At 38.6% G+C, this 18871-nt stretch overlaps 3 protein-coding genes across 3 annotated transcripts; all 3 read left to right on the top strand.

Annotated features, from left to right (window-relative positions):
• The first annotated feature begins 2441 nt into the window (after positions 1-2441).
• LOC131323646 (F-box protein At4g22390-like) lies at positions 2442-3071 on the top strand. Its single transcript, XM_058355494.1, has one exon. It carries the CDS (start codon positions 2442-2444, stop codon positions 3069-3071), a length of 630 nt encoding a protein of 209 aa, XP_058211477.1.
• Positions 3072-11113: 8042 nt separating this feature from the next.
• Positions 11114-12614, top strand: LOC131323645 (F-box protein At5g07610-like). Its single transcript, XM_058355493.1, has 3 exons — positions 11114-12284; positions 12385-12467; positions 12546-12614. Exons 1-3 carry the CDS (start codon positions 11114-11116, stop codon positions 12612-12614), a joined length of 1323 nt encoding a protein of 440 aa, XP_058211476.1.
• Positions 12615-16526: 3912 nt separating this feature from the next.
• Positions 16527-18404, top strand: LOC131321953 (F-box protein At5g07610-like). The gene is made up of 2 exons (XM_058353008.1): positions 16527-17954; positions 18063-18404. Exon 1 carries the CDS (start codon positions 16582-16584, stop codon positions 17773-17775), a length of 1194 nt encoding a protein of 397 aa, XP_058208991.1. The 5' UTR covers positions 16527-16581; the 3' UTR covers positions 17776-17954; positions 18063-18404.
• Positions 18405-18871: the final 467 nt, after the last annotated feature.

Genomic DNA, 18871 nt, shown 5'->3' with positions numbered 1-18871 from the left:
AAGCCGATTCATTGTAGAGTTCTTCTGTAAGAAATATTTTTAAGGGACCACTTAGTTAAATGGGTGATTAAGGATCGCCCGCTTCCATTATGAAATTAGCGGTGGTTTCAAAGGCTCTTTGCTTACCCAATATTTCCCTTATGTTGTGTTTAAATTTTCATGGCGGAGGGAAACTACAAGGTTTCCTAAATTAGATTAAGGTCCCTAGCATAACATTATATACAACATATAATATCCATCAATCAATGAACTCAAGTCATGCATATATTAGAAGACATCTAAATTTAGAGTATGTGAGTTTGGTGTTCAATTTGAACAATGGCTAGTGGTTAGTTAGTACGTTCCTAATTTCTGATGCGTCGTATGTGTGTATTCAATGTTATAGTTTCTGTTAGAAATTGGACGGATTTAGACGACATGTGCCTTTTAGAGGGTTTTGTAAGTTCAGGCGTTCAATTAAAATAAAATAAAGGATAGATATTTATGGGATATTTGGGTAAAAGTTCACGGGGCGAAATAAAAGTTGCCCGAATAAACGCGAAAATGTTAGGAAAACGAAAGAGAGCTCGGTCGCCCTCGCTCTCTCTCTCTCTCTCTCTCTCTCTCTCTCTCTCTACTTCCGTTATGCTTCTTGTAAGTCTTTGATCATTGAAATTTGAGAAGAATCAAACGATCATAGCCCAGCTCGAAAACCTAGGGCTTCAGTCGATCATCACAAGTTCTGTAAGTTCTTATGCCCAACTTTTCCCTCTTTCTAAAAACCTAGGCTCTTTGTTTTTTCCTCGTCTCGATACCAATATTACAGGAACAATGTCGGACTATATACCAACTGAACTTTTAGCTGAAATTCTCGTAAGACTGCCCGTAGAATCTCTGATTCGATTCACATCCGTATGCAAAACATGGCATTCCTTTATAACAAGCCCTAGTTTCATCGCCAAACACCTCAACCACAGCAAAACAAACTCCGAAAACCTTCTCCTTACGGCTTACACCTTTATTGACGACAGAGAGCGCTATCTGTTGTGCCGTGGCAATGAGAAATTTGGCGATGAGTTTGCCGAACTGGGGTCTCCTTTGAGTACTTCACTTGGGCATAAAAGAATAGTGGGTAGTTGTAATGGGTTGCTATGTATGGTTGATACCTCTTCGTCACCGTGTATTATTCTATGGAATCCGTTAATTAGGAAATCAGTAACTCTTCCCATGCCCTCTCTGCCAGAAACTTTTCCTCCACCGTTTGTTTTGGGATTTGGTGCCCACCTGTTTACCAATTTTTCCCTCGATCGAAATCGACGGAGATTTCGGGAAACAAAGCCAACAACAAAAATAAAGGCGAATGCGGCTTATCTCCACAAACGAATTTGAGGTTCCTTGCCATATTTCAGGACTTCACCGGAAAAGAAATGGCGAATGAATCAAATGCTATTTTTGGTGGTGATGAATTGACTTGTAAAAGAAGACCGTCACCCGCCAATCTTCAAGAACGGAATCGACCCATCGATTGGGCGGAATGAATTGATGGTTTAGTGAAGTGGGGTGGAGCGGAAGAAAAATAACAAATGGACTTTGTTATTTTTCCAAGGTAGATTTACAATCAAAAAGGACGGATCCCCATTGAAAGTAAGGGAGTTAATTTAATCCTACTCCTAGGAAGACAAAAATAAGAACAAAGTGAAGACTTTGATTTGTTTGAAGGGGTTTACAATGAAGCCAAAAGAGGCTATTTATAGAAAATACAATGTGCAGGAAATAACTTCCTAACTTTTCACTACTCTTCATCATCTTCCAAGTGTCCAAATAACTTCCCACAAACTTCAAAGTGTGTAGGAGCATGCCACTTGTCAAAATAACTTCTCTTCAACTTCAAAGTGTGTAGGACGATGACAAGTGTCCTGCACTTTATTAAAATACAAACAAATAAAACTAGTTATATTATTAATACGAAATAATAAAATAGGGAGCATTCCCATAATTGCCACCTTTCGGTCGATTATCGACAGGCGGTGAAATATGGTCCAAACAATGCCCCCCTTATTCATTTGGGTGAAGTGCTAACGTAACCCAAGTGAATAATGAACTAGTTTTAAATCACCCCTCTGTCAATATCGACGGGTGACAGAGGGACCAGACTGTGACACCTGTCACTTGATCGACGGTCCATCCTCTTCAATCGTGGAATCATGGGATCCACGCTCATGTGACACCTGTCACTCGATCGACGGTCCAAAGTGCCATCAGGATACGCCACGTGTAGGTCAATCGATGGACTAGACTGTTTATAATTTCACCATCGATTCACCTCTATTCCGAATCATTAAGTCAAGTCCATTCTATCCTCACATTTGTTCATATTTACCCTTGCCACGTGTCACCTAATCGACGGGTAAAAATAGAAATCTTAATTGTGGTACAAACACCACCCCACTACGCATGAGTACATGTTGGTGTTTATTGTCTATGACGAGAAGGTGGATATAGAGCTAGGAAAATTTCCTTCCAAGGTTGAGCTTTACACCCAAGCCACAGGATCATGGAGGTCCATCACTACTGTTGGTCATCCACATCACATTGCGCGTTTTAATTGCTTACAGGCTTTTGTTAATGGAGCCATACATTGGATTGCATTTGACAGGAGAGTAGTGAATGGTCTAACCAGTTTGATAATGTTGTTCAATATGGGTTCTCAAGCGTTCTCAGTGATGATGATGCCTGCCGCTCTTGTCAGTCAAAGCCCATCATGCCTGGGCATTATGCCATATGGAGAATCAGTGGCGGTGTTATATTATGGACAACCGGAGGAGGGTTCTTGTTGCATATGGGTGATGAAAGAATACGGAGTTGCAGAATCTTGGGCTAAATTATACAATATTAATCCTCCAGGAGTGTTGTACCAGATGGTAGGATTTAGGAAAAATGGTGAAGTTCTGCTATCAATGAGTGACAATCACAGAAGGCTACGCTGTTACGACTGTGAGACCAAAACTTTGACAAATACTGGATATACCAGTAGTTCTGATGCATTTGCCGCTGATACTTTCATGGAATCCCTAGTTTTAGTGAAGCCATGAAATGGTGTCTTATAGGGGCAGTTGATTCCTTTGCGATGCTATGCTTCCAAACTCCAAAGGAGCAAAGCATGAAGATGACAGAGCAACAATTTTGAAGAATGCTGGTCTAAGCAAATATTTGGGAAACAAAATTACTTGTTCTTCCTTGGAGACTGAAAGTAAATCACTACTTAAAACCATGTCTGCACCCAGATTCTCAACATTTTGTCAGTGCCCTCACCAACAAAAGGTAATCCTTCCATTGCTATAGTATGTACCGGTAAGTATGAGATGTGTGGCTGATTATACTAATTAGGTTATCTCTTACGCATATCTTAGAAATGTATTAGTACATGTTGTTCTATGTTTAATTTCTCCCTTTTTGTCTCCATAAGTTTATTTTACTTTTCCAAACCTGAAGTTCATGGTTTTCCCTTGGCTCTTATCTTAGTCTATTTGTCAAATGCTCTATGCATGTCACTTCAAGCGGATCTCGAGCTTGATTATCTAGTAACGAGCTGAGCTAAAGTTGCTTTTGTCAAACCAAGTTTGAGCTGAGGTTTCAGCTCAGGTAGTAAACGAATGTGCTCAAGCATCTTAATATGTTGCTTTACAACCCCTAGCGTGTCCTTGTGTCATCCACATTCTTGTTGGAAAAATAAATTTGTGTGCGCAACCCATATCCAAGGAGTTTACACTTATCAATTGCACTGTCCAGCGTGAGTATGATGTTAAATTGTGGTGCCAGTGATTCATTTGAGGTTACCTTGCTTTTTAGGTATCATATCTCCTAATTATTGTTTGCATTTCCCTATGTTTGTTTTCACTATGTTAGAGTAAAAGGAGCTGATGTTTTGTTTACGAACTAAATACTACAATATAAAGTTTATATCTTTCTCTGTTAGTTATTTGGCATCCTTTGTTGACTTTTTCCAATTGAACTTACTGCAATGAAAGTAGATTGGACCCTTACCCATTACATTGCATCTTGATTTTGACAGTCACAGCAAAGAGAACAACTAGTGTGCGCCATTGCAATCTACTATTGCATGTACTTATTACTTGATGAAGCATGGGAATTTATGTGTTGAAAATGTCGAAGAGGTTCTTCAAATTATTTGAAGGAGTGGAGTTTTTGTTTTTGTTGCAAGTTTGTTAGCTCAATGAGATCAAATAGTTTTGTAACTTTTGTTTTTTGTTGCAATGTTTCTGAAAATGGTTTGTTTGAAAGAAGAGCTCTTCATAGGTTGAACTACAAGTATGTATCCATGTTATGTCCGCCTGTATATGTCGTTTCGGTGTTGTGTCCGGGCTACTTACAAAGCGACTAGCTAGGTAATAGAACTCGTGGTAAGTGTGAGAGAACTTATCTAACCTTTGGTCTTTTGGATTATGAAGTATGATGATTATTAGTTGAATGAGCTAACAAAATCGTGGGGTGGTAGCTATGATAGCTGGTTTTAAATTGATTATTCCATATTTTGCCCATAATAACTATTTAATGGTAAGTTAATAATAGTCATAAATGGAGTAACTTATTTTTTGGAGGGGCAATTATGAAAATCACATTTGTGACAGGGCTTAAAAAATGAGAGACACCAAAGTGATGCTCTCCCTGTATATACAAAGAATAGTTCGGATTTGTTCAAAAACTCTTCTCCAAACCTTGAACCGGAGAGGATCCATTTCCCTTAAAAAAAGAAGAAGAAGAAGAAGAGAGATGAGAAACTTAGTGCAAAGTTATTGTTTTGATTATTCAATTCGGAATCACACGTGCTTGGACCTTGATCAATTTTATTGAAACACAAACGAGAGGGCGGTTTCTTAAAATGTGGTCGGTATTTTTTGTTCATCTATCTATCTATCTATCTATATACTAAGGAAATGTAATTGAAAGTCAAAAAGCTTCCAACTCTCAATCCTAAATTCTTAGAATTTAGAGGTTTTTTTTTTTTTTTAAATTAAAGAGAGAAAAACGTGGGAATGGGGGGAGGGGAAGAGAGAGAAAGAGGGGGGACGTGAGAGAGGGAGAGAGAAGCTTAGGAAAAAAAATTATTCTATGCCCTAGCAGGGATACTGTCATGTGGTACTTCAAATCCATTTTACACCACGCAGATGTCTTTTAGTGTGCAGAATGAGACTAATACTAGCGTGCATCGAACATGAGACCAAAAAAATACAGAGTATTTTTTATTACTAGCGTTGTGCCCATTCAATACGCAGGGTTGAAAAAAAAAACTAATGTTAATTTTTTTATCCCATGCATTGAACAGGTATAATATTTGATTTTTTTGTTACAAATTAATTTGATTTAATTTTATTTGAAGTAATTTAATTTGATTTAATATTTCTTGCAATCTAAGTCGTCCATTGCCGACCATGGACGGCCAGGATTGGCCCAACACTCATGACGGCCAGGATTGGCCCAACACTCATGTTGTTCCTGAGGCAGGAACAACAGGCACCCCGGGTTCCTTTTCTGTCAACTAGCGTCGTTCCCGTTCGATGCACGAGACAAATATTTGTGTGGCTCCACTACAAAATATCGAGCTCATACAAATTTGTTGTTTGTCCCGTGCATCGAACGGGAACGACACTAGTTACGAATTACAGAAATGGGAAACCTATGGTGCTTCAAAAATCTATTGTGGAAACATTGAGTTTATGTAACCACAGAAAGCTTCTTACCATTTGATCTTCCCGGCCGGTGGGTTGAATGTGTTAGGTTAGTTCTTACCTTCTTGGAGCAGAACTAAAGGAATTATAAGAAACAAAATGGGGGTTTTCATGCTACTTTTGTCAAGCTAATCCTTGTATTGGATCAATTTCACACTGCTAGTAGAACTCAAAAAAATCACTTAGTCAAGATTAAGCATGAAAGAAAAAATAAAGCAGATCATAATTGGTGAATGGGAGATTCAATAGTTTTCAAGAAATGAAGAGCTCGAGACTCGTCTTAATGAGGCAGAGACAAAAAAAACCCCAACTTCTCTGAGCTAAATCAATAGTTTTCAAGAAATGAAGTGCGAGTATGGTAGCCCGTCATATCTGCACACGTAGGTGATGTTAGGAGTATGTTTAACCCCAATAAGGAGCTATCTGGAGTTGAATCTCGGCATTGTCCAACCTTGGTCCAAATTTCAAACCACCAAACCAATCTCTCATTTTTTCACCTAACTACACCTCAAATTATTGTTTCTTGTAATGGTAACTACTAATTTATTGACCGTAACTACCCCTCATTGTTTGACCGTATACTTCTTTTATGTGTAATTTTAGAAATAGTCCCTCTAGTTTGCCCACCATCTCTTCCCCACACCTCCATCGCTTCACATGTCACTCACTTCCCTGGTGGCTACATATTACGGAAACATACATGTCATTTTCCATTTAAATTCAGTTAAGACTTAAGAAAGAAAAAGTAAAATATGGCCGGCGATATATGTGATATGTTAGCCTTCGTAGTTCTGTATTGTTTAGTGAGGTAAAACAATGTATCTATGACAAGTTTCTATGTGAAAAATTGATCTAATGGAAAAACATAAACATGCATTTTTATGACCCCACCACCGTTGTCGCCTCCCTCACTACCACCACCAAGAAAACAACAATTGATATCACCACAATCCACACATCACTTCTAGAGCCAACACTATAACCACCACCCCCTCCACTGGGGGAAGAAAGTAGAACGGTCCAAGGGTCTCAATCGCCCTCCTTAACTTTCTTCTAATGACATTGGCTATGGTTATGGCTTTTTCTTATAATATTTTTTTTTTACCATGGGAACTGGAACTCTAGTGGTCAAACAGTAGAACAACTTGTACTCTTCGATCGATTTGCTTCCCTCTGTAAACTGGGTAAACTGTGAATAAGTGCGCTTCTGCGCTTCTTGTAACTATGTGTAATGAAGTAACAGGTCAGTGCACTTTTCATTTCCTCCTGTGTACAAATAGCTTCAAAGGGTTCCCTTTGAAATGTAGTTCACCAAATCCTAGTTGTACCCTTGAACTTTGCATTGACAAAAAGTTATTCTCTTGCCTCAGTCATTTGATACCATTAAAAGAAACTTTTCAAAAATTGTGCTACTAATAAAAAAAAGAAGTGCCTTGGGGATTCACAAACCTCTAATTTGACATCCCTGTGTACACCAGTCAACCGAGAATCCTCTATCATGCGCTGTTGACCATAATAAAAGGTAGCTTTGGAGGAATGCATGTTCATAGGGGTGTTAATCTAGCACTTATCGATATTCTTTAGAATTGATTTTTTTACAAGGAAAGCTAAGAGTTTATCCCCTCTATCCCCATTTTTAGTCTCTTTTAGGGATTCCAATTATATGAGAACATGTAATCGTAGCATGTCTAATCACCACATTTTTTCATTCTACCATTCAATCATTGCATGTACTTTTTGTTCGATTGCTTTCTTTAATTTTTGTTTGGACTATTGATCTAAAAGTAGAAGGGGAAAATAGAACTTACTTTCATTGACTATAACCCTTCTGGTTTGGAGGTGGGACAATATTTTTGGTACAGCAAAAAGTGCCAATTGAGACTAAAAAAATGGGACGGATGGAGTATTCTTTAGAAAATTGAATTTCTCCAATCATTTATGCGGAACTAAATATGAACCTGCATGTGTCATTTGTTCACATTTGGTCTCCGGAATTTGTGCGCATGGAGTTATTAACAGGAAAATAATAGATGAACACGTACATGACTGGTTATTAAAATATAGCCAAGTTGCACAAGTTCGCTCAAGTAACTGGTTATTAAAATATCACGCATATATACTTTAAACATTTTTACAGTTACAAAAAATTGGTTGTAATATAGTATAGATAGATTGATTGATGCACAGGCGATAATGTTGAAACAAATGAAGCAATTTCTGATAACAACCCCAAATTCGCCGGAGAAACACTCGCTGGCGGTAGAAATCGTCGTGGGCAACGTAGATCTGCTAACCGAGATGCTTTTGCGAGTGCCAGTCTTGAGTGCAAAGGAAAATGATATCGAAGTGGTGTTCTACAACCGGGGCAAAGTGTTTTCCTGTTATCTTGAGTGCAAGACAATGAAGGTGCCTTGCGAGTTGTCTCCTGGTGACATTTCAGATTTCACGCAAGTAAAGGAACTTCACAAAAGGTCTTATCAATTCATCGAAAGTCTATCCCCTGTTCGAGTGATGCCTTACATGTGGAAGAAATGTCATAACCTTGTCATAAATGGATCAAAGCGTGAAGGTTTTGTTGTCTCTGATTATATTTTAGGTTATTGTAATCAGCAATGTTTGCTATGTTGCTGTACTATCTTCTGCCATCAATAGGTATGATGGATTCTCATGTGACTTCTTTTGTCACTTGGTAATCACGTGTTATCTTCCCGCTGGTGTATTTGTTAGCCTTTTGGTCTTTGTTGTTAACATTCTCTGTGAAGCTAGTTTTGAACTTACAACTTATAACAGTTGCAGGGAAAGTTATTTCCTATAATCTGAAGTGCGAGGCACTGGATGTTCTTCACAGAATGGAGCCAGCTGAATATCCGTTTATTGAAAGCATATGCATCTGTTTGTGTAATGTCCTCTTACACTGGTTTTTATGGACCTTTTATTCCGCTTCTTAGCACGAAACATTAGGTACCTTCCTAGCAAATAGGCAATTGGCATATGGGCAAAGGCTATGATGCTCCCAAGTGGTATGGGAGCATCATACTCCCAATGAATTACAGACAACACTTACCATTCACTAAGGCAACACTTACCATTCACTAAGGCAGAACTTACCACACAAGTGTAGTAAGTTCTGCCTTAGTGAATGGTAAGTGTTGCCTTAGTGAATGGTAAGTGTTGTCTGTTCTATGGTAAGTAATCCTCCGTTTTTTAGATCAAAACCGCCTCATTTTTAACAAAACCACCCCATTTTTAGTTTTTGGTTTTGATCTAAGGGCTGTGATTTATCTATTTTCAATCCAAGGGCTGTAATTCATTGGGAGTATGATGCTCCCATACCACTTGGGAGCATCACAGAAGTTTTGGTATATTGTCGTGATGTCTTTCATTGTCACAAGGATATCACAGTCTACAGTACTTCTGTTTAGAATTCTCTAACACCTGACGTGCATGTGCTCTTACTTAGTCCTTTTTCTTCAGTACATCGCCCGGTAAATACATTCTAATTGTCCCCGAAGTGAAGTATTTTTTAGGTTGTTGGCCTCTGATGCTTCTATAATCATTTGATGTGAAAATTCTCTTTTATAGTAGCCCGGCTATGAAACCGATGAAGAGCCATTGGTGTCTTCCCCTAGCTGTTGAACTACAGCATCCCGGTGATTGCTTTTGTTGCTTGAATTGTGATGACACCGTAGCACAATTACGCAAGTATAATTATTTGTTTTGATTGAGAGAGAGGATGTGTTAACTCATGTACTGCATGCTTTTGATTTACTATGCTGTTGGTGGATATATGAAATGGTCTGGCGAGACTGAATATTTCTCATTTAGCGGGAAGAAGAAGTGGGTGGCATAAAGTGGTACTCCCTCCGTCCCTTTTTAAGTATCCTGCTTCGTAACTCCAACTTATTAAAAAGACATCATTATTACACCTTTCACATCAATTTTTTCCTTCACTTTCCCTACTTACCCATCATCATTACACTTTTACTCACTAACTTTTCAAAATAAAATCTATTTTTAGGGACAAAATAGACAATATATCAACTTTTACCCCCCATAACTTTACAAAATGGACACTTATTAAAGGACAGTTCAAAATGGAATATTAAACACAAAAAAAATGGACGGAGGGAGTAATTAAAATGGAAAATTGCGTCCTTTTCTGAATTGAATGTTGTGAGTCGCTTTCCATCCCATTTCTTGTACATATATCTGTTCTGATCACATATCTACTGATGTTTTATCATGCCAATTTTTGCGTAAATGAAAAATCCAATAAGCTCTACGAAATAAATGATTTGGATCATTGTCGTGAGCTAGAGATGGGCCCACAAATGTCAAAAAACTGAACAGCAAATTGGACACTAAAAACTAGATGGGAGCCTCCCTAGTTACGGACCTCTGCTCCGTATTTTTTGAAAGAAGTAATTATTCAGTGTCCCATGAGGTGGTGTCTTAAATTCTTCTCTACAGCTCTACCACACTTTTGTCTACACATTTTGTGGTGGAAATCACATAAATGTCTCCACCACATAATGTGTGGTGAAAAAAGAGTTTGGGATACCACCTGGAGGTGCCCATGGACAATGAATAATTTTTCTGATAAAAGTGACTACAATTATGATTATTATAAATCTATATGCAATCTTGTTAGTCCTCTGCATCACAAGAATTACCTCTAATTTATTTTACTTATTGGTTGAAAATGAAAAAGCATGAGTGGACAAAAGGATGCTCTCCACTGTCAAGTTGCTCCGTTTGTCTCCTCCCAGGGCTAGTTTGATGACCCAAACTGTACACATTATAAATTTGCTCGATAATTTCGGATATTCGTCAGATATAATTTTGGTTAATTTTGGATATTCGATAAATTTGAAAAATCAGGATGGCTTGGATATTTATTGATATAATTTCGAAATGCATTTGTCTAGAAATATATGGGTTAAATGACTTAAATGGGTTTTGATTTGGCATTATAATCTTGTTATGCTCCACGGCAAATGTATTTCGAAATCATATGAAATGATATCTAATCAATCTGATTTCGACGTGACCAATATTTTTCACAAAAACTAAAATGTAATGGTTTGTACCATTAGCATAGGTCCAGTTTCTTCATAAACAGGAGAGGAGAAGAGGGAAAGTAGAGACGGGGCCGTGTTCGTCTTGCGGTTTCAAAATCTATTGTCACGGTCTTTAATAAATTTTTTTCATTTATCACTCTCCGCCCCTTATTCTCAAAATCCTCCAAAATTCAAATCGAAAAATGTTCCCTTAGTTGGTGGGACTTGGATTTAATTGCACCCAAAATCTCTCAAATTGAAACCATTTTAGTTACAGATACAAATACCCTCCTCATCCTCTTGTGGGTTTTCATCCACAATCGGAAAATGTCGAAAAAGATATCGACCAGTAGTAGAAACAACCCGCAACATCCGCCGGCGGCAGAAATCATCGCGAGCAATGTGGATCTACTAACTGAGATACTTTTACGGGTGCCAGTAAAACCCCTCGTGAAATCCAAGTGTGTATCCAAGCACTGGCTCTCTCTCATCTCCGACTCCAACTTTGCTATCAACCACACCCGCCGCAACCCCACTCCACTGGTCTCCGGCATATACTTACACTCCGTTTGGCGCCTTACAGAACCCTTAAATGACCATGTTTTACCAGTCTCCGTCTCCGGCCACCACCGCACTAGTCTCCCCACTCTCTCCTTTCTCGACGGTGTTTTACCAAGATCTCAAACAAGTGCAAGTATCTCTTCCAATGGCTTAATGTTGTTTTGCGATAGAGATATGAGTTATATTGTTTGTAATTTAACCACCCAAAAGTTCATACAACTTCCCAAACCTAGTGGCATTTTACCTGGAGGGTATTCTCATTATCTTCCCTACTTGATTTTCGATCCTACGAAATCACCATGTTACAAGGTTGTGTTGGTCAATAGTTCTAGTCATTTTAATGCTTCCCAATTGGCTATTTACACTTCCGAATGTGCGTCTTGGAAGAACTCGAGTCTCTCACCATCAATTGAGACCTCCATATATAGTGCCATTTGGAATGGAGCAATTATTTGGATGAGATGCAAGGATTGGAGGGGGAATTGCTCGAGGCACGAGCACACCTACTCTCGACTGGACGTGGATACAGAGAAGCTGACAGTAACTCGAGTGCCTTCAGACCCTAGTCTTTCGAAACATATGCTTTATTTCGGAGAATGCGGTGGTCGTTTGCTTCGTATTCAACTTCCTTCTCATGCTGCTACGGAATTTAGCATTCTTGAGATGGACAGAGATGACTTCCGCTGGATTGTCAAGGACCGGGTAGATCTAAAGTCCTTAATATTGCCGAATAGAAGTAGTTGCGTAATTTCAGTGATAAGCATTGTGAAAGGAACAATGGAAAATGATATCGCAGTGGTGTTCTGCAACCGGGGCAAAGTCATTTCCTGTAATCTTGAGTGCAGGAGAATGAAGGTGATTTGTGAGTTGTGCCCTGGTGAGATTGCAAGTTACGCACCAGGGGAACTTGACAAAAATTATCTTCAATTCATCGAAAGTTTATCACCTGTTTAAGTGATGTCTTACAATGTTGAACCTTTGCCACTATCTTTTCATGTGGCTGCAATGGTGGATATTTTTTATTTTTTTGTCTCTAGCTGTAAAAGGTGCTTGTTCAGCTCTAATATCTTTTGTCATCACTGCGTATGATGGATTCTCATATAACATCTTTTGTCACTCGGTAATAACAACGAACCTCCCTCTGTTGATGTATTCGATGTTTAATGGTCTTTGATGTTTCCATTCTCTTTTAAGCTAGCCCTTAGATGTTACTGTAGTGGTCGATGACTCTGTACTGGAGCATACACTAATGTGGCTTTACACATGATTGGGTGTTCTGTTTCAACCACTATAATAGTGTACCTAAAGTGTCATTCCTTCGTTTAATTACTAGAGAGGATATGTCAACTCATTCCCTTCACATTCTTGATCTCATTGTCATGATGTGGTTCTCTAGTGCCAATAGAGAGATGTGTTTACAGTTGTTCAAATAGTACTAATACGTTATTAGAAACTTGGACATAAAAAGCATAAAGTTGCCTTTTTTTTTTCAAAAGACATCATTGTGATGTTGTTCATGTTTGTAAGATTAAATCATGTCTCTCTGATGGGATGCTATATAGGGTTATGCTTATTATGTGGTGGTTTGTGATTCCTTTTCTTTATTCTTCATTCTATTTTGTTCAGTTTGTTATTTACCTTGACATCTCTAGGACAATTTGAGAAATACGTGCTGTGGGATTTGATATAAACCATAATCTCTGTGAGAAATGATTATAAGTTGGTTTGAGAAATTGCAAACCGATTGTGAATTGAATTTAGAAACGATTGGCTCAGGAAAAGTGGCTTTTGGTTTGTGAAATAGTGTGGAGTAAGACCCGTGGCTTCTTCACATCCATCTTTCATACAGGACAAAATGAATTGATAAATAGTAGATGCCTTGTAGATTGAAAAGGACAACATCACTTAGCATAGCAGAATTGGAAAGCAATACTTTTCTTGTTGTCTGTTGTCAGAGCTAATCTGTTTTTTGTTAATACTACTGACTACTAAATCTTCGAACTTGTTCTACTGTTGCTGAAACTATGATGGGTAGAGTTTGTCATTTTTGTAGATCTTCCACGACCTCTGTTGGCTCTTTTTTACAAATTGCTTGCTAACATCATAGAAGCTTAAAAATGCGTGAGGATTTCAAACCCTATAAGCTTTGGTAGTCCATAAATGTCGGTGGGTCATCATAGTCATGGCAGCACACTTTTCTTTTCTTTTTTTGCTCAGGAGTAAAATAGATCACCCCATCTGTGGGTGGTTGTTCAGTTCAGGGAAGAAACGACAAAGTATTGAATCTAAGGCTACAGTTTTCTTTGAAGTCTCTTGGAAATATAATTCGGTAGTTACCATGTTGGCATGTGCGAATCCAGAAACTTTGGTACCTGTCATATCCTAATATTTCCACTGCAAAATACTCGCGGTGAATATCCATCTGCAAGAGCTCTCAAACAAGTCAACGCTCCTGGTTCACTTTAACTTGCAGGACGTATTAGCTTCATAATCTAGGTTTACAAGTCCTTGGTTCAAAATATCTTCAGCTTTTACGTCATTTTTTGTTTTTGGTTCAGGGCCTAGGGTACTTTGGTATTTTGTTTCACTTGACTGTTTGGTGGTTTTAGATAAACAGTTCAAAAGTTTAGCAAACTCCTGTAGCCCAATTAGTTGAATGTTCTATTGTTCTATAAGTTCGGCTGTGTTCTGTTGTTCTTTCTATGTCCTTTCCACATCCTGAACCTGCTGTTGCACTTGACTCTCTTTGCCTAATAAAATCAATAAGCATTAGTTTTTCCTCTTCGTCTGGGAGATTTGATTGAGAAGGTGTTCACAAATCCACGAGCCCTCACTCCTGCTTTATGTAATCATGGTAGTAGCAACCAAGACCATTAGGAATAGTTTTTCTCCATTTGGACAGTACCCACGCATCATCGATTTATCTATGAGAGGTTGGAAACAAGTCACTGATCCTGGTTTACATTGCACTACTGTTTACTTTTTGGTATTGTAAACTAGCTAGTGCCACAAGTCTTGTATCGCTAGACAAGCCAATTCCCTTGCTCATTAGATGGTCTCTTGGGCTATGAGGAACACTTTCTCGGGATACCTTAAAGCTGATGAGCTTCCTTTGCCTTGTTTAATTGAAGGTTCTGGACTTGGAGGTGAAGGATCCGGACCATGTCCAAGTTGGGTGATGACTGCTTTGCTGTTTTTCTTTTTTCATTGTTTCACCTTTCTTTTTCAATCTCTTTCTGTATCTTCATATTTCCTAGAGAAAAAAAAGTCTTATTTTCTTAGGTAGTTTGTGAAATATATCCTGCTTATTAAGCATTTTATTCTTTCTCTTTTGGGTGTTTGAGGTGGGCGTGCCTTTGTAGATTTTGCTTCCCTTGTCACTTAAATCTCCGCCGCACGAGTGATTAGTCATCGAACTTACCAAATTTTCTTTTCGTTCCTTACTAAGAGATTGCCCTTCTTATTTTACATCTGGGACACTTTGCGGAAGAATGTATGCACTGAAGGGATGACATTAGACAATGCGTTCTCCATGTTTCAAATTTGAAAATGAAGAATCCATGGAATATCCTTGATAATGGTCCTTGTTATCACGGAGAACTCATTACTCCTAAGAAATGGGTTTTGGCGGGGCATTTGAAAAAACAAGATATATCCAGTGTTTTGAGCTTCGTGGACAGGTGAGGGTTTGAGCTTCGTGGCTAGCTGCCTTGGGAATTCTTTGTACGTTGATCCCTTCCTACGCAAAAAAAAATAGACCAAGCTTTTCAAGCAATGTGTATGAACTATCAAACAAGCATGGCAGTGTGGAACTAGGTCAAGAAGAAAACAGGGAATCACTAGTTCTCACTTGGAAGTAGGGCTGCAAACAAACCGAGCCACTCACGAGCGGCTCGTAACTCGGCTTGAGATGATCTCTTCAAACTTGACTCGACATATAAACGAACGAGCTCGAGCCTAATTCTAAGCTCGTTTGCTTAACGAGCCGAGCCCGAGCTTCTAAAAGCTAGGCTCATATGGACTCACTGCACATGGTACAAAGCTATTTGTGCATCAAAGTTTTGGCATCAACAAAAACAGTTTTGGAATTATCATTTCACTTAATTTTTTAACCATATTTTTTAATATATAAACAGTCTAAAAAATTAAGTGCTCCAATTTTCAATTCGTTTGAACCAGTGCGTAGATCATATTAGATCATATTTTTATGATCATTTTATTCTAAAGGGTCATAATTAATATTTGTTTTTAGGGTTCTCATAATTAAGTATCTATTCTTCATTTTGTTCTACAACTCTCTTAGGGCTCTCATATGAAAGCTCTAGAGTCAAAAATTAATTATGACCCTTTAGGATAAAAAAAAAAAAAAAAAAGATCTTCGCATTGGTTTTGAGGGCAGGAGGGTAATTTCACATACCAACTCACTTAGGCAATGGCTGACTATGGAGAGGCATAATGGACCATTTAAATGAAAAATTGAAGCACTTAATTTTTGTAAGCACATTTTTTTAACCATACAAATGTTTACTGTTTTTACTAGTGAGAAAAAGAAGAAAAAGATGACAATATATGGTAGCTAGTGACAAAAAGAACAGGAGAAGAAATGCATGGGTTTTAAGCATGACCGAGAGAGCGTGTTTGGACTTTGGAGGCATAGAGATTGAAGGGCAAGGGTATGTCAGTCAATTTATGAAGAAAGTTAACGCCGTTCAGGAGAAATTAACCGATGGGGAATCTTAACAATATCAGAAAAAGTAAGAGAGGGAAGTAAAATTTCAGAAACCTCAGGGGAAGTCATTGCTTGTGTCAGAAACCCCAGGGGAGGTCAGTGAAATTTACCCTTTTCTACATTGAGAAACAAAGGGCGCTGCTATTCGCAGCCCTCTATTTACTCCCATAGCCCGTTAAAAATTTTCAATTATACTCGACAGCTAGTTACCGAAATTGAGATATATTTTCAGCGTCCAATTACCGAAATATAATATTTTTTTCAACAGATGTTTACCGAAAATGCATGTTCGGCAGTTGTTTACCGAAAGTTGAACATATTTTCGACATATAGTTACCGAAATATAATCTTGTTTTCAACAGCAATTTACCGAAATGTTATTTATGATTTTCAACAATCATTTACCGAAATTTAGTGGGCTACGGGAGTAAATAGAGGGCTGCGAATAGCGGCGCCCGAAACAAATTGAAACCCTATTCCACTTCTGCATTTTGCACCGGCGATAATGTCGAAACGAAGGAAGCAATTTCTCACATCAACTCCAAATTCGCCGGAAAAATACTCGCCGGCGGTGGCAATCGTTGGGAGCAACTTAGATCTGGTAACTGAGACACTTTTACGAGTGCCCGCTAAGTCGCTCATCAAATTCAAGTGTGTGTCCAAACATTGGCTCTCTCTCATCTCCGACTCCAACTTTGCTATCAACCATACCCGCCGTAACCCCACTCCTCCCGTCTCCGGCATATACGTGGGCGCCAAATGGTCGAAATCCCTAATCCTAAAGGATCAGTTTTCGCCTTTCTCTCTTGGTGGCCGCCGCGGAACTAGTAGTCTTCCGGCTCTCTCCTTTCTCCGTGATGCTATTTCAGGAGATTATTCAAAGGTAAGCCACTCTTCCAATGGCTTATTTTTGTGTCGCAACGGAAATACGAATTACTCGTACATTGTTTGTAATCTGACCACACAAAAGTTCATACCACTTCCCAAACCTAGTTTCACTTCATCTGGATATCTTTCTTGCATGGAAGAACCTTACTTGATTTTTGATCCTACTAAATCACCTCATTACAAGGTTGTGTTAGTTAATAGTTCTCACCTCCTCAATGCTTCCCAATTGGCTATATACACTTCCGAATTTGCATCTTGGAAGAACGTGAGTCTTGAACCTCGAATTGACAACTTCAGACGCGGTGTCATTTGGAATGGAGGAATTATTTGGAGGAGTTGCTCGAGGTGCGAGCACATCTACTATCAATTGGATGTGGATACAGAGAAGCTGACAGTAACTCGAGTGCCCCCAGACCCTAATCTCTCGACATGTGTGATTTATTTTGGAGAATGTGGTGGCCGTTTGCTTCTCATTCAACTTCCTATAAATGATGCTATGGAATTCAAAGTGTTTGAGATGGACAGAGATGACTTCCGCTGGATAGTGAGGTACCGGGTAGATCTAACATCCTTAATATTGCCGAATAGAAGTAGATGTGTAATTTCTGTGATAAGTGTTGTGAGAGGAGCAAACGAGAATGATCTCGAAGTGGTGTTCTACAACCGGGGCAAAGTCTATTCCTGTAATCTTGAGTACAGGACAATGAAGGTTCTTTGCGAATTGTCTCCTGGTGAGATTTCAAATTTCGGTCTTGCAAAAGAACTTCACGAAAGGTCTTATCAATTCATCAAAAGTCTATCCCCTGTTTGAGTGATGCCTTACTTTTTGAAGAAATGCCATAACCTTGTCATATATGGATCAAAGGGTGAATGTTTTGTTGTCTCTGATTACATTAGGTTATTATAATCAGGATTGTTTGCTACGTTGCTATACCATCTTTGGTCATCAGTAGGTATGATGGATTCTCCTATGACTTCTTTTGTCACATGGTAATCACATGTTATCTTCCCTCTGCTGGTGTATTAGTTATAGCTTTTGGGTTGATGTTTACATTCTCTTTGAAGCTAGTTTTGAACTTACACTTATAACAGTTGCAGGGAAAGCTATTTCCTATAATCTGAAGTGTGGGGCACTGTATGTTCTTTGCAATATGGAGCCAACTGAATATCCGTTTATTGAAAGCATATGCAACTGTTTGTGTAATGTCCTCTTACACTGGTTTTTATGGACCTTTTATTCTGCTTCTTAGTTCGAAACATTGGGTAGCTTCCTAGCAAATAGGCAATTGGCGTACAGTATATTGTTGTGATGTCTTTCCTTGTCATATAAGGATATCACAGTCTACGCTTCTGTTTAGAATTCTCTAAACACCTGACGTGTGCTCTTAATTAGTCCTTTTTCTTCAGTACATTGCCCGGTAATTACATTCTAATTGTCCCCAAGGTGAAGTATTTTTTAGGTTGTTGGCCTCTGATGCTTCTATAATCATTTGATGTGAAAATTCTCTTTTATAGTAGCCTGGTTATGAACCGATCAAGAGCCATTGGTGTCTTCCGCTGGCTGTTGAACTAGAGCATCCCGGTGATTGCTTTTGTTGCTTGAATTGTGATGACACCGAAGCACAATTACGCAAGTATAATTATTTGTTTTGATTGCGAGAGAGGATGTGTTAACTCATATACTGCATACTTTTGATTTACTATGCTGTTGTTGGATATGTGAAATGGTTCTAAGTTAACGCAGCTGGCTCTCGCCATAGTGTGAGACTGAATATTTCTCATTAGCGGGAAGAAGAAGTGGGTGGCATAAAGTGGTAATTAAAATGGAAAATTGCATCCTTTTCTGAATTGAATGTTGTGAGTTGTTGTCCATCCCATTTTTCTTGTACATATCTGTTTCGATCACA

The sequence above is a fragment of the Rhododendron vialii genome, chromosome 4a (assembly GCF_030253575.1).
Source record: "Rhododendron vialii isolate Sample 1 chromosome 4a, ASM3025357v1".
In the NCBI taxonomy this organism is placed as follows: domain Eukaryota; kingdom Viridiplantae; phylum Streptophyta; class Magnoliopsida; order Ericales; family Ericaceae; genus Rhododendron; species Rhododendron vialii.
Note: the sequence above shows the minus strand (reverse complement) of the source record. Positions and strands in the feature narration are given on the sequence as shown.

What these genes read in the sequence shown, in the direction of transcription:
- LOC131323646 (XM_058355494.1), top strand. Translation starts at nt 2,442, where the DNA reads ATGTTGGTGTTTATTGTCTATGACGAGAAGGTGGATATAGAGCTAGGA.
- LOC131323645 (XM_058355493.1), top strand. Translation starts at nt 11,114, where the DNA reads ATGTCGAAAAAGATATCGACCAGTAGTAGAAACAACCCGCAACATCCG. An exon ending in TTATCTTCAATTCATCGAAA is followed by an intron (nt 12,285 to 12,384) that starts GTTTATCACCTG and finishes TTTTGTCTCTAG; the next exon opens with CTGTAAAAGGTGCTTGTTCA. An exon ending in ATAACATCTTTTGTCACTCG is followed by an intron (nt 12,468 to 12,545) that starts GTAATAACAACG and finishes CTTTTAAGCTAG; the next exon opens with CCCTTAGATGTTACTGTAGT.
- LOC131321953 (XM_058353008.1), top strand. Translation starts at nt 16,582, where the DNA reads ATGTCGAAACGAAGGAAGCAATTTCTCACATCAACTCCAAATTCGCCG.